The sequence below is a fragment of the Fusarium solani genome (assembly GCF_023522795.1).
Source record: "Fusarium solani strain SB1 chromosome Unknown bctg00000004, whole genome shotgun sequence".
Lineage (NCBI taxonomy): Eukaryota > Fungi > Ascomycota > Sordariomycetes > Hypocreales > Nectriaceae > Fusarium > Fusarium solani.
Genome location: NW_027072152.1, coordinates 2605965 through 2620389, shown reverse-complemented (window position 1 = coordinate 2620389; position 14425 = coordinate 2605965). Strand labels below are relative to the sequence as shown.

General features: G+C 55.2%; 5 protein-coding genes across 5 annotated transcripts; 3 read left to right on the top strand and 2 right to left on the bottom strand.

The window, feature by feature from the left end:
- Positions 1–2377: 2377 nt before the first annotated feature.
- On the top strand, positions 2378–5413 carry MRS44_007885 (uncharacterized protein; the record flags this gene model as incomplete). Its single annotated transcript, XM_065620691.1, has 1 exon — positions 2378–5413. One exon carries the CDS (start codon positions 2378–2380, stop codon positions 5411–5413), a length of 3036 nt encoding a protein of 1011 aa, XP_065476763.1.
- Positions 5414–6010: 597 nt separating this feature from the next.
- Positions 6011–6930, bottom strand: MRS44_007884 (uncharacterized protein; the record flags this gene model as incomplete). The annotated part of the gene is made up of 6 exons (XM_046275954.2): positions 6011–6318; positions 6372–6437; positions 6502–6645; positions 6700–6801; positions 6854–6859; positions 6921–6930. The coding sequence occupies 6 exons, from the start codon at positions 6928–6930 to the stop codon at positions 6011–6013; spliced, it is 636 nt and encodes a 211-aa protein (XP_046134107.2).
- Positions 6931–7307: 377 nt separating this feature from the next.
- On the top strand, positions 7308–10228 carry MRS44_007883 (uncharacterized protein; the record flags this gene model as incomplete). The annotated part of the gene is made up of 7 exons (XM_046275955.2): positions 7308–7517; positions 7574–7697; positions 7779–8082; positions 8686–8796; positions 8881–9378; positions 9430–9754; positions 9806–10228. The coding sequence occupies 7 exons, from the start codon at positions 7308–7310 to the stop codon at positions 10226–10228; spliced, it is 1995 nt and encodes a 664-aa protein (XP_046134109.2).
- Positions 10229–10624: 396 nt separating this feature from the next.
- MRS44_007882 (uncharacterized protein) lies at positions 10625–11299 on the top strand (the record flags this gene model as incomplete). The annotated part of the gene is made up of 2 exons (XM_065620690.1): positions 10625–10844; positions 10905–11299. 2 exons carry the CDS (start codon positions 10625–10627, stop codon positions 11297–11299), a joined length of 615 nt encoding a protein of 204 aa, XP_065476762.1.
- A 558-nt stretch (positions 11300–11857) lies between these two features.
- On the bottom strand, positions 11858–13487 carry MRS44_007881 (uncharacterized protein; the record flags this gene model as incomplete). The annotated part of the gene is made up of 3 exons (XM_046275957.2): positions 11858–12293; positions 12345–12513; positions 12569–13487. 3 exons carry the CDS (start codon positions 13485–13487, stop codon positions 11858–11860), a joined length of 1524 nt encoding a protein of 507 aa, XP_046134111.2.
- Positions 13488–14425: the final 938 nt, after the last annotated feature.

Below are 14425 nucleotides of genomic sequence, written 5' to 3'. Positions count from 1 at the left end.
TCGCTTCAGGGGCTCGTTGTCAGGGACAGAGCGTCCTCGTGAGAACACACAGACTGAAGCCATCTCGATGGGCTAATCACCAGCCTGAGCCTACACATGCAGGGCGGGATCTGGCACGCGAGACCAATTTTTATGTCTCATCTTGTGTTGCAGCGTCAGGGCTCGCAACGGCACCTATTACCACGCTGTGGCCCCCAACAGAACGTCAGACTATGCTTCGCATAGACATGTTCATGCTGACGGAGCCGGAAACAGGGTAGGTCACTGTCGATTTGATCGATCGTCCAGAGAAGCCGACAAACTGCGTCGTCAACTTTCACCTGCCTATCTCATGCTAATAGGAGCAGGGGGTCAGAAAAACCCCCAGCTCTTACATAGAGACGCTCCGCTTTGCACGACTTGCAGCAGTCGACTCTGATTTGGTTCACGGACGAGAAAAGAGGGCCGTGGACGAGATCGAGTGGGAGAGGTGCATTGAGTCGTGAGTGGCTATCCAAGACACCACTCTGTGCCAGCCTGCAGATGCCCCAAGGTGGCAGTTCTTTTTTTCGTCTTAGCGGCCTCTTCCTAGGCTTGCGCCTCCGACGCGGCCGATTCGTCTCCCCGAGGCAAGGAGGTTGGTGAGGGTGTAGGGACGACGCCTCACGTAGCGCCTCAGTTGAGGATTCAAAGTTGAGAGTTGATCGCCACGAGTGAGAGGAGAAATCGTGGGATGAGCCATGGGGAGAATCACATTGGCTGACAGAGAAGGAGTTGGACTGAAGGATGCGTGATTCTAGGCGGATCTTCCAGCCAGCCATGTCATCCATCTGGGGTATCAATGATCAACAAAGCTGGCGTCTTGCATCACCAGTGGGTAGCAGCAAATCGAGAGCGGGGGACCTGTTTTTTTTTCTCTTGCGCGGCGCTTGTCCAAGCCAGGCCATGATCCCTGAAGCTTCCCGGCATTGAAGGTTTTGAATGGAAACAAAAGAAGAAAAGAGAGAGCGCGAGTCCAGGGTCTTTAGCCCAATACCAGACTGTCTTCCACCCAAGTCCCTCCAGCTTCTGCATGGCGGTCCCCACCAACTTCAGCATCGGTCCATCAAGGCATCGCATCGCAGTGGTCTCACAGTACGAGTATGGAAACAAGCGCCTGTTCCCAGATTCGAGACTCCAAGATCTGCCCAATAGAGTCGCTCCAGGGACACCAGCCAAGTCTGGGTTGTCGAGCTAGATCAAAGAGTGGCAGCAAGAAAGCTTCTGGGTCCCGTCCCATGCACCCAACGGGAGACGCCCTCGTCGGACCGTCCCAGAAATATCCATCGGCATGTCCTTCGCCCTCGTAAGACTCGATGCGTGCGCGCTGGTGCCACGGTATGGTCGCTGTGCCAGCTGAGGAGGACGGGCATCCGTCATTGCATGGCATGGCATGGCAGGCAGTGTGCATGCAGACAAGCAAGCAAGCAAACATGGACTGGAAGCCAAGCAAGGCTGGAGACTCGACGAGACGGAGACACCCCTGCTCGAGGTTGCGTCAGTGCTCCAGTGCCAAATCGAGGATCCCCACTGGGGACCACCGAGGACTCGACCTACGCTCTGGCACTGGGCGACCTCACTGGACGCGCCGCTGGGCCACTGCAGCTCGTGAAATGCACAGGCTGGGGCCACTGAAGGAGCTGCTGAGGCCACTGAAATCCTCGACCCCCTTAGCGTGTCCCGCGGGCGCCCCCCCTTCCCTTCCCTAGGTTCCTTCCTTCCCTTCCAGTTGACGGCGCCCTTGCTTCTTCTGGCCTTGGTCTTCCTCCACCCTCCCGTCATCCATCTATTCCATGAATCAACCCGCTCGCTCTCGTCATCTCACCTCACCTCATCTCTCCATTCTTCCTCAACGCCAGACTTTTGCTCTTGCTTTCGCTCTCGCGCCAGCGCCGCTTTTTCGCTCGTCAAGCTTCGCTCCTCACACTCAAGTATTGACGCGAAACCGTAATCTCCAATCCCGGCGCCAACTTCGCCCTCGGGCACTATGCGTATCCTACCATCGCGCTCGATCCTCGACGCTACTTCCTGAACCACGTTACGAGTGCTCAACGGGTCGGGTTCACGCCGTGGCCGTGGCCGTGCCCACCTGCTACCTTGCCTGATTTTTGATCGAAAACCGTCTGCTACCGCTGCAAAAGCGCATCGCCTTCTTGCTTGCATGTCTCGGATTGCTGTTCGACCTGTCGCTTCTGTTGTGTGCCGCAACCTTTCCTAACCCTGTTCTTCGACCCATCGCTGCCAGCATGCGAACACCAACTCGCCTCAACATTGTCGTCGCGAAGCTCAAGTTTTAAAAAAGTCGCCACTACTCCGAGTCATGCTCTCAGCTGCACATTCTATTTCCTCGCCGGTCATAATGGCAGCTCCCGCCGATTATTCTCCCAAGCCGCCCTTCGAGGCCAGTCTCTCTGGCCAGAGGCAGTTCAAAAAGCACAAAGTTCTGCCTCGTCCACGTCACGAGAGAACGCCTGAAATCCCAATTCAAATCGCGAAAGCTACTCCGCCTAAACGTGACCTGCTCATTGAAACCTCGCGTTCTGGAAACGGCGCTCAACCGTCCAGCCCTCGAACCCTCAAACATCAATCGCGAAGGATTGGGAGTGGACCAGATCTCCCTCCTACTCCTCCGAGGCACTCGCGCAAGTCCTCGGATAACTCGTCCGGTAAGGCGAGTAGTCCATCCGCGACCGACGAAGCATTGCAGACGCCTCAGCAGTCGCAACCACGACCACCCACTACACCACCTAACCAGAAGAGCCCGCCTACTCCGGATGTAACACCGCCTCACCATGCCAGCCGCCCCAAACTGCTACGCCCCGACGTCACCGAGCGCCCTGGTTCGAGTACCACAACTGTTGGCTCACAATCTGGCTCCTTCACAACCGCCCGGGAAGAGCTTTCGGTGGATGAAGATGAAGACAGGTCTGCCAATACCAAGGCTTCGCGCTCGACTGTACGCCAAGTGTCTGGTACTGGCGCCTACATTCCGCAGCCTGAGGCACTGGGCCTGGCATTGGCCAACTTACCCCCTCGCTCAGAAGGGAGCAGTACGTCTAGATCAGGGGTGGACTGGGGCCATAATGACAGCGACTGGGGCTCCGTGAGCGAGGTCGAGCAGGAATGGGACCACAACCTGCAGAGATTGGTAACCGTCAAGAAGCGACCTCAGCCTCTCGAGATACCAATTTCAAACCCGTACGGAATCAGGGTTGTTGAGCCCAACATGATAACACCGACCCAAGCAGCCAAGGCAGTTCGGAATCTGTCGTTGCACCAAAGAACTGACAGCGTTCCCTCTGCGAAACGACTTTCAGCTCGTGATGCAGCACCATCGGCTCCCTCGAGCACAGTCACCGCCAGCTCCGACCCGCGCAGGGCATCGGCCATCTCGACGAAATCTACCGTCTCGACTGTTGTAGAGGCCTACCTCTTGGACGCTACACCGAAGAGGCAGAGGACCCTGCGCCATGTTCGAAAGCAGACTATCTTGAGGGACCCTCTCGATGATTCGCCAAGCTCAACCGCCCATTCTCTCAAGTCGGACAAATCACAGAAGGAGCAACGCGTTCGCAGTCGCCCGGATACCTCAAAGCATGAGAGCCAGGCTTCAAGCACGACACTCAATTCTGTCTCGAGTGGTAGGGCCAGACGGGAGGTCTGGAAATCTGGTGGTATTCCTGTGGTGGTGGTTCCAGATCGGCTGTCATCACACAAGCCCAAGTCCAGCAAAGAACCCTCCTTGAGATCTCGTTCGAGCCGCACTGCAAGTATCAGCCCGGCACCCAATGACAGATCGACGACCAACGACGAAGCGACTCTCGTGTCTCGCGAGTCTCGGGGTCGTAGAAGTTCTGTGCCCGATGACTCGGACCAGAGGACTATTGATTATCCTCCCATCGTTCCGGCTCGCTCGTCTTCCCTCTCGGCGCCTACTAGTCGCAATGGCTCACGGGCCAGCTCATTGACTGCCGAGAGCATCAAGCTTCACAACGCCCTGCAGGAGTCTCTGATGAAGAAGAAGGAGGAAGGCAAGGCGCCTGACATCAAATTTTCGGAAAACGTCCTGGCCCCACGGACTCTTTCTAATGCTTCCGAGAAGGACTGGGCTCACCGTCGCCTGAGTTCCGAGCGTCACGACGATTTCCTGTTCGCCAAGGGATATGGGCCACAAAACACACCATTCTCGCTGGCTTCTGTTGATACAAATGGGACTAACCCAGTAGTTTCGGAAGCTCTAGCAGTGCAGATGTACCCTCATCAGAACTCGTCCTTGTTGGTGGTTGACCATTCGACGAGGCCATCTGAATCGCTTGACGAGGATCAGAGGGAAGATGCTGAGTTGGAAGTGCCACTGCCGACCGACTCCTCAGAGGAAACTCCTGTTACACCCCCTCAGACAAAATTCTCATTCAACGACATCGACTCACCGCTCCGAAACCCACGAGCGCCTCCTGAGCCACCCAGTCACCCACCAGCCATCAATTTCATTCCCGCAACTCCATCAGGCAGCACACCGGCCAATGAAAAGATGGTGCAGATGGGCAACTACTTTGAGGCTCTCGGAGAGAAGCCTCCTCGACGTCCTTCGGTGGTGCGCCGGGCTTTCAGCCGTCACCGTCGTCACTCAGTCGATTTCGGCCCTTCAACTTCGAAAACCCAGAGCTTCTTGACCCGGAGATTGTCTCTCTCACGCACTCGACACGGCAAGGGGATGCCAGACATGGAACGTGAACCAGCATATCCAAGCCCGGATGATAGTCCAGCGGAAGAGAACAAGCTGCACCCGTTCTGGCGCCCACAATGGTCCAGCGAGGATTCGGATGACTGGGACGGCTATGACGACGACGGCGTCCGTTTCTCAAACGACCCGGTGGAACAAGTCTACCGATATCCTCCTGTAGACAACCGACCATCAAAGGGACTTGAGAGAAGCTTCAGCGCGAGAATGAAGCGCACGTTTGCTGTCCTCCCTCGCGAAGACTCTTACTACACCAGCTACGACTGGCCCACTACCGAGCGCCGTACCATTGGCCGAACTCCAAGTGGAAATCTTCGAGTTATGCGACATCGTGCCAGCCTGGATTCTCTGCGACGCAATTACAATGACGAAGAGCGACCTTATAGCGCGTTGGACGGAGACGTCAAGAGGCCGTTCTGGCGGTCGAACAGTCTCCATCGACGAGCCAACAAGGAAAGACATCGGCTTTCCCTCGGTAGCAGACTCGAGGAGATTCATAACCTTCGGCGGAAGCTCAGTGAAAGGAGACGCGAGAAACGGTCTCGAGAGCTCCGTCAAAAGATTAGTGGACCGAAGGAGGTTCGAGATGGAGTAGGAGACGTGATCCGGTCGAGCGCTGCGCGCGATCACTACCAAACACACACACATGCTTGAAAATTCAAGCCAACGGGGCTTGAATTGCCACCAGCCATGGCCCTGGACTGGCCCTGGCCAACCTCATCCCATCACGCCACGCACGCAGACCCGGCATTCGGGTCTGCATATGATCAAGACAAAAGGTTCATGATTGAGATGATTTACGCTTTATGAATGATTCTGGGTTACGGAAACGATATTGCTCACGATTTGCTGTTACAAGTTTGATGATGGAATGGATTATATGTGGGCGAAGGAATAGCGGGAGATGTTTTACGTTGCTCTTCTCCGTGGGTATGCCTGTCCGTGTAAAATATATATACCAAGGACGAGTTGTTGTTACTTGAGATGGATACGGCAGATGTAGTAAAAGGATGTTTCATGGTTGTCTTCTTGGGCAAACGATTGATTCAACGGATGTTTTTGGTGTTGTGGCTACAACGTAGACTTGAGTTCACAAGAGGCTGGCCTCTGTCCTAAACATGGGCTCAAATTATCTATTTTTCCGTGTCAAAGGTTACTACCTAGAGTTGATCAGTTTGTCCCGATCTTGTCCTTGAACGCCTAATTCGCCAATAACGCTATGGTTACAATCAGCCGGAATCCCGTCTCCCGCTATCGTAGTCGACACTCATCGCTTCTCGTGACCTGGAGCGGGGGCTCCGGGGGAGCAAATCCAGGTGGACCGCCTGGGGGAAACGCTTGGCCGGGCGGAGGCATGCCGGGCAGTCCGGGGAAAGGCGGAGGAGCAGCTCCCGATGCGCCGGGAGCTCCTGGAGCACCGGGGGCACCAGGTGGAGGGAAAGGGAAGCCGCCCGGAGGAGGAGGGAAGGGAAGGCCGTTTGGTGGCACAGGAGGCATGCCATTAGGTCCAGGAGGGAATGGAGGCATAGGAGGCATGCCGCGGCCACCTCCAGGGGGTGCTATAGAATGTCAATGAAGTGATCAACGATAATAACGCAGCAAGAGTACTTACGAGGCATTCCTTGAGGAAACTGGCCTGGAGGCGCCCCAGGCATTCCTGGGAAGGGTGGCGGGATACCTAAAGCCGGTCAGCGCGCCTTGCTCTTTCAACCTCGGGGGCACGATATTTCTCGTCGACTTACCACCGGGGAAGCCAAATGGGGGCGGGGGGAAGCCTTGGCCGGGCTGGTTCTGAGGAAGCATGGGATTCGCGTGGGCCTGGCCCTCGGCGGCGTAGGAGGAGGTGATGGAGTCGATAACGGACTGAGCCTTCTCGTGGCCGATTTCTAGTAGAGGGGTCAGTCTGGCGAGCCGGGATGGGGATATCGGATATGACTTACGCTGGTAGTAGTCTACCACGTTTCGCAAGTGGTTTCGGCCGCTGTTGTGAGCCTTGCGCACGCTCATGGAGTCGTGCGTGAGGTAGACATCGCAATAGTCGCCTGGGAACAAAGGTCAGTTGGTGAGGTGGCGCGCGGATCGTGGAGGGCTTACAAAAGACTATGACAAATGTTAGCGAAATGCGCGACTATGGGAAGTTATCAATGGGGCCTTGACTTACACTTGGGCATCGTGATGGCAATGCGCGATGACGCTATTCGAATTGGATAATTTGGTGATGGTGTTTTGGACTGCGATCCTCGGGCGCGAAAAGCCCCCAAGGTCAACGAGGCTGGCCCCACACGTGATGGCGGCGACAAGGCCAGCGCCAAGACGCTACGTGATTGGCCCGAGGTTTTAGGGGCTGCTGTTAGCAGCTGGAGGGTGGGCCCCAGCGCGACCGGGACACCTTTCAGTTTAAGCCCCTTGTCTTGTCTTGTAGGAGAACATCGTATCTACGTACGTAGCCTCTCCCTCTCCATCCCCGACGACTCGACCATAAACGACAGAGGCGAGAGAGAGAAAGCCACCCCTACCAGGCATTCTTTCTTCACCTAGTACCACGACCATGGCCCTCCAACGCTCGCTGCTGCAGTATCTCTGCAGCGTCCTGCTGCTCGTCGGCGCTGCCAGCGCTCTCAAGTTCGACCTGATCGCAACCGCCGAGGGCTCTAAGAAGGAGCGTTGCATCCGCAACTTTGTCGGCAAGGACACACTTGTGGTGGTGACGGCGACCATTGATGGATTCAAGGGCGATGGCATGATGGTGAACCTCTACGTATGTTGTTTGCGCCGTCCTTGAGAAAGTGAAGGGTGTCTAATGGACCTTGACAGATTCGCGATGCCGTTGGCAACGAGTACGGTCGCCCTAAGGACGTTGTTGGCGAGTCGAGGACTGTTTTCACCTCGCACGCCGACGCCGCCTTTGACGTTTGCTTCGAGAATGTCTTTACTGGCTGTAAGTGACCACTCCTGAATGCTGCCACAAGCACCACCACATGCTGCTTCTTGTCATTGAATCAACTAACACCTCCTATAGCCAAGCGAATCAACAACCCTACCCGCCACATCGAGCTCGACATTGACATTGGTGCCGACGCCAAGGACTGGTCCGCCATCCAGGCCACCGAGAAGCTCAAGCCCCTCGAGGCCGAGCTCCGCCGCATCGAGGAGATCACGACCGAGCTCGTCAACGAGATGGAGTACCTCCGCGCCCGAGAGCAGAAGCTGCGAGACACCAACGAGAGCACCAACAACCGAGTCAAGTGGTTCGGCGTCGCCACCACCTGGCTGCTCATCGGCCTCTGGGCCTGGCAGATCATGTACCTCCGCGCCTACTTCCGGTCAAAGCATCTGATCTAGAGACTAGACTAGACTGCTGTTTTTTGAGAAATGCGTGCGCGACCCTGTCTGCGGAGGAACCACACTGCTCCCTGTTGGAGAGGATAGACGGCCTCGTGCTGCTTGTGTGTAATTGTGTAGGTGGTTTGAGTTTCCGGGCATGCTGGCGTTTTAATCCGTGGCATGTACATGGTCGGGAAGGGAAAACAAGGCTAGGCCTGCCCGAGCTGAGGCTTGATTGACGAGCTGAGTGTAACAAAAGTCATGACAGAGCAATAATTTATGTCCATATACATGATTTCACTTTACCCCAGAGCAGAGATGAGAGGAGGCACGCGATCTCTTGGCTACCATATGAAAGTGTGGCGTGTGCTGCTTGGTCAATTGGATAGTGGCTGTGACAGGTCAAGTGTGGCTGGAGCCCTGCTTAGCTAACTCAAATAATCGATTCAATTGGCGCGCTGGCCACCAGCTCTGACTCAAGGAGGGAAGGTGCTGTGCCCCTCCACACCCAGGAACGACCCCGCGATACTTGGTCTTTGTTCAAAGAAAGATTGACTCGAGTCCAGCAGAAGCAAAGAAAAAGACAGAAAGAATGGCTGAAGAGAACCCCCCAAGACGGTCGTCCAAGACCAGGACATCAACCCCTGGTCTGTCGAGGGTGCGCAGGGTGAAAATGGTGAAGTCGCTGCCATCAACTACGACGCCATCTGCAAGTGAGTTCAGCCCAAAAATCGTACCAGACTTGAACTCGACTTTTTTTTTTTTTTCCGTCTCCTTCATATCTGACAATTAATCAGGAAATGGAACACTTCAATCATCAACCAGGAGCTCCTCGAGCGCTTCGAGAGAGTGACGGGCAGGAAGCCGCACCGCTGGCTCCGACGCGGCCTCTTCTTCAGCCATCGCGACTTTGACAAGATCCTCACAAAGTACGAGCACGGCGAGCCCTTCTTCCTGTACACGGGCCGCGGACCCAGCACCGGCAGCCTCCACCTGGGCCACACGATCCCCCTCGAGTTCACAAGATGGCTGCAGGAGGTCTTTGACGTGCCCCTGGTCTTCATGTTGACGGACGACGAGAAGGCCCTGTTCAAGGACAACTTGACGTTTGAGGAGACGCTGGCGTACGGCATGGAGAATGCGCGCGACATTATCGCTCTGGGTTTCGATGTGAAGAAGACGTTTGTGTACAGTGATCTCAAGTACTTGAGCCACCACTTCCTTATGAACGCCTGGGAGTTTTCCAAGCTGGTTACCTTTAACCAGGTCCGAGGAGCCTTTGGCTTCAACGAGAGGTAGGCAGACTATCCCCAGTGATATCTTGCGGACCACTGACTTTTTCAAAGCACCAACATTGGCAAGATCTTCTTCCCCTCGGTGCAGTGCGTGGCTGCCTTCGCAACCTCGTACCCCGAGATCTGGACCGACGACCCCTCGCCCGTCCGAACAAAGCAGCTCGGCAAGATCCAGTGCCTCATTCCCATGGGAATCGACCAGGATCCTTACTTCCGCCTCCTCCGAGACAACTCGCACCGCATGAAGAACCCTTCGCCAAAGCCTGCCCTGATCCACTCCAAGTTCCTCACAGCGCTGCAGGGTGCGGGTGGCAAGATGTCTTCGTCTAACCCCAACTCGGCTATTTTCATGACGGACACTGCTAAGCAGATCAAGGTGCGTTTGATGATTTAATCGACCAATTTCATAGACTTACATTCCGTGTAGAACAAGATCAACCGCTATGCCTTCAGCGGTGGCCGTGAGACTCTTGAGGAGCACCGCGAGAAGGGAGGAAACCCCGATGTCGATGTGGCGTACATCTACCTCACCTACTTTGAGGAGGACGACGAGAAGCTCGAGAAGATCTACAACGACTACAAGAGCGGCGCCCTCCTGACAGGCGAGCTGAAGAAGCTGGCGATCGAGGCTCTGCAGCCTTACGTGGCGCAGTTCCAGGAGCGGAGAAAGGAGGTGACTGACGAGGTGCTGGATGCCTTCATGAAGCCGCGGAAACTGCAGTGGGCCGGAAACCCGAACCCCAAGCCCAAGGAGGACAAGAAGGAGGAGAAGAAGAAGGGCAAGGCTGAGAAGAAGGCCGAGGACAAGACTGTCGAGCTGCCCGACAGAACGGCTGAGCCTTCAGCTTAGATGTTAGACTTGGGGAGTGGTCTGAGATGATATACCCTCTCCATGAGTACAAAAGAATAAGAAAAGACCGCTACGAATAAATGGAGTCATGTCTGTAGTTACTACAGTTCCTCATGAATTACTTGGTGCAAACTCATGATGCATCCAAGATCTGCCGGGTCCGTCGGTTGATACCCCGGACCCACCCGCTCCGGGTTCTGGCTCTGACTTACCAATCTCGGGCGTGCAATTCTTCGGCCTCGGCTCTGGCCCCGAATATTCGACGTCAACGATTCAAAAGAAATAGAAACCCACTCCGCGTCTCTCCGCCCATCGACTCGTCCCCTTTTCCACCTTCAATTGCGCGCATTTACAATCGCACAAGGCCTCTCTCTTTGAATTCTTGTCGTTGCTGTCATGGCGTCCCTCGTCTCGCGCACCATGCGACCGGCCGTCGCCGCTGCGGGTCGCCGCTTCGTCCTTATGCGTCCTCTCTCGATGACGACCGCTCGACGGGCAGACGATGCTAGCCAGGCCTCTGAGCTTGGAGTTGGAGAATTGCAGGGCGCAAAGTTCAGGATCGAGCCTCTGCGGAGAGTAGGCGAGGACGACGCCACCAAGCGAGCCCGTCTCGTCTGTATGTTCCTCTTTCTATTAGGTTAATGATGATGGAAGCTGACAAGAGTATAAAGACCAGTCCCGCAAGCGCGGAACCCTCGAATCCGACCTCCTCCTCTCGACATTCGCATCCAAGCACCTCCCCACGCTCCCCCCAAGCTACTCGACCAGTACGACCTCCTCCTCGACGAGAACGACTGGGACATTTACTACTGGGCCACGCAAAAGGAGGAGCTCTCCTCGACGAACCCATCCTCCGAGGACGCCAAGCCTTCCAGCGACGAGGTCACGCGCCACCCTCCCACGGGCGAGTGGGCGCAGACGGTCGGCAACTTCAAGCCCGCGTACAGACCCGTCCCCGCGCGGTGGAAGGACAGTGAGATTCTCGCCATGCTGAGGGATCACGTTCGGAACCGGAGTGTTGACGGTGGTGAGGGTGGTGGCATGGGCTTTATGCCTCCCCTGGACGCCTGAGGTAAAAGGAAAAGAAGCATTACGGGAAGATAGAGGTTGAAGACTACTATTATGTACAAGTTAAACTGCCATGTATAACTCGAAGCCTAGAACCAAGTCAAGAATTTGACAAAGCAAGAACGCATACGAGATACTAAAATAAAAGTAAACAAAAAGACGCGAATGTGGAATCTGATTTTCGTTGGTTCGCTGAACACCTAAAGTCATGTCTGTGCCTGCAAAGGTCACACATATAAAAACCTCTCCTCCTTGCTCCCTTTCTCCCAGGGAGGTTTGAGGAAAAAACTCCATACGATGCCCAACTCCCAGGTTCAACCCAGAGTGAAAAAAGAAGAAGAAACAAACAAAAAACCGCCGCCATGTCCGTCCCGAGGAGCCATATCCAGCTTATCTCATCCGTACACGCCAAGTTCCGTAGGACAAAGGTGAAGAGGGTAAAAGAAAAAGGCGCATCATCTCATATCGTCATTAATATCATACGCTGAAGAATAGAGGGGGGAAAGGGAACCGTCAACGTCAAAGCCTTCATTGCTCAGGTTAGAGAGATTTTCCCCCTTTTCATCCGCCCCCTTCAGGTAGGATGTTGCCTAGGCTTCTCAGAACCTCCATCATGGGCATATCCCTAGTCCCTGCGCTGGCCTTTTCCCTCTCTTCCCGTTGGCGTAGACGCAGTGCGCTGATGCTGAGAACCTTGTCCGCCTCCTTTCCTGCGACCAGAACCCGCTGCTCGAGCTTATGGACGTTGTCGGCGAGCTGGTCGACCTGGAATTCGAGTGACGACTGAATAGTTCGTAACCGTGACTCGGTCTGTGATCGGATAACGTTGAATGATGCTGTTTCGTCTGCTAATAGGCCCCTGATCTTGCCTTCTTCTGGGTCTAGAAGGTCAAAATCTGGGAGGACGATTGGGCCAGTTTCTTCTTCAGAGAAGAGAGGTGGTTGTTCAGGCGGTGGCTTTCTTATTGCTTGCCAGGCCTTCTTTTCTTCTTGTAATCTGGTCATGGTTAGAACATGAGACTTTGCCAACAACTTCCTTCCCACATACCTCTTAACGTTGATCTCTAGCTGAGCCAATTTCTCGTCCAGCTCAATGTTTTTGGGATTGGGCTTCAGGACCACAGGGGCCTTTGGCACGTCTTCATCTCTGCTGAACCAGTCCGAGAACTCTGATCGAGATGTGAAATCTTTGAGGAGCTGGTCCTGAATTGCACGGGCTGTTGAAAGTCAGCAATCTTCATCTTGAAAAAAACACACAACCATGTCACTCACCGCCTAGAATAGCATTCGAATTTGGCGTTCCGTGAGGAGGTTTCGGTGCCAGAGAGCGTTCACCACACCAAGTCAACAGCTGCTTCATCCGCCGAGGTTCTGTCAAACCTTCTGCCTCGATATGTTTGTAGAAATCCGCCGTGTTGACTTCCCGGTGCGGAATCGCCGTCTGACCGCTCTCTATCAGTGAGCTAGCCCTCCGCCCTCGCATGCCCAGACTGCTCCGCCTGTTGGAGTTGCCCCCCTTCTTTCGCATCTCCTTGTTCCTGTTGATGACGGGCGTGTCGCTCATCGGGAGGGCGATTTTCGCTGACTCAACAGGCGCTGCATGGCGAGGCTCGGGGGACTTGTCCCAGTCCGGAGGCGGCCGGCGAGGCGATTTTGGCCGGCGAGCGCGCTTCTGAGAGGCGCCATTTGTCTGAGGGGGAGCTTCTTTTGCCTGTGGAGGCTCTTCCTCAAGCTTCTCCCCCGATACCCGCGCGCTCCTCCTGGTCTGCCTCTTAGGAACCTTGAGCGGTGGCTCTTCGACAGACGCGCCCACGCTCAGTTTTCGTCTCGTAGATTTCCTCGTCGCGGGCTTGGCTGTCGTGGTCGTTTCCTTTACTGCCTTCTCCTTGGGTGCCGTCTCCTTCACACTCGTCTCCTCCTCGACAATCGTCCCGTTGGTGGTCGAGGCCTTGGTGGCGGCGCGTTGTTTTGCTGTGGTGCGGCCCCTCCCCGCCTTCTTGACCGGCTCGGGCTCCTCTGCCTTCTCCGTCTTGACCCTCTTGGACTTGCGGACAAACTGAAAATCATCGTCGCGTTCGTAGTCTGCCACTGCTGTGAAAAGGTCAGCGCGCGTTGCACCCCGCGCGTCGTCGTCATCCATCCACCTACCAGCGAGGCGCTTGCTCGTCCGTCGTTGGGGCTGATTGCTCATGCTAATAAGTTGAAGCGGCCGCCGAGTCGTCACCAGGGTCGTCATGAGTGGCGCATTCGGGACCGTCTGCGCTGCGAGGTCACCGGCGGGTGGTGATGGCGAGGCCGTCACGGCAAGGCAAGGTAGGTCAAGACTGTTTCGTGCCGGGTGGAGAGTCTGTGCCGGCCGAATCGGTCGCGCAGGTTGAACAGGCGCGTCGCGTCGTGATGCACGTGCCGGTCGAGGTGATAAACTCTGTAAAACGTGCAGAAAATTCTCTTGGACGCAATTCGCGGTGACTCGGTCGGGCTGCGGCTTCGTTGATGCGTGTTTCCGGCTCGCGACGTTGACGTTGGTGGTGATAGATGAGGCGCATCGTCTTGTTTACATGAGGGATCATTTACCCAGTCAGATTCGGCGCTAAGCCTATCTAGGGCTGCCAGCTACCGCCCCACCTCTCTGCCGACCTAGAGGAGGTAGGTACCCAATTCCTCTTCACCGACCACCACCTTTTAATTGACGGCAGAACCTCGATGGATGGATGTCTCTATGGATGTTCATGTCAACATCCTTATCTATCTCCATGACCTAGATATACAGAAACAGTTTAACAAGCAGGTCAGCCCAGGCCTAAGTGAATACATAGTCACAGCTACAAAAGCTACAAAAGACTGGCCTTAAAGGTCAACTGGCAACTTCATCTCACAGCATGACTATGCTCTCAAGACACGTTTCGACACCAAGACAACTCATGTCACATCACTAGCAGGCACATCAGTTGAACTATCAATAACACTTGTTATCTTTCATATCGCAGCTATCATTCATCGAACCTAGTAGCTTTTGTTACCTAGCGCTACTTGCAAAAATGCCGAGTCCAAACACCAAGTGTGGTCGTCCACCAAGACCCAATTTCCTCATAACGCCCCCCAGGCAAAGTCCGCCTGGCCAAACACCTT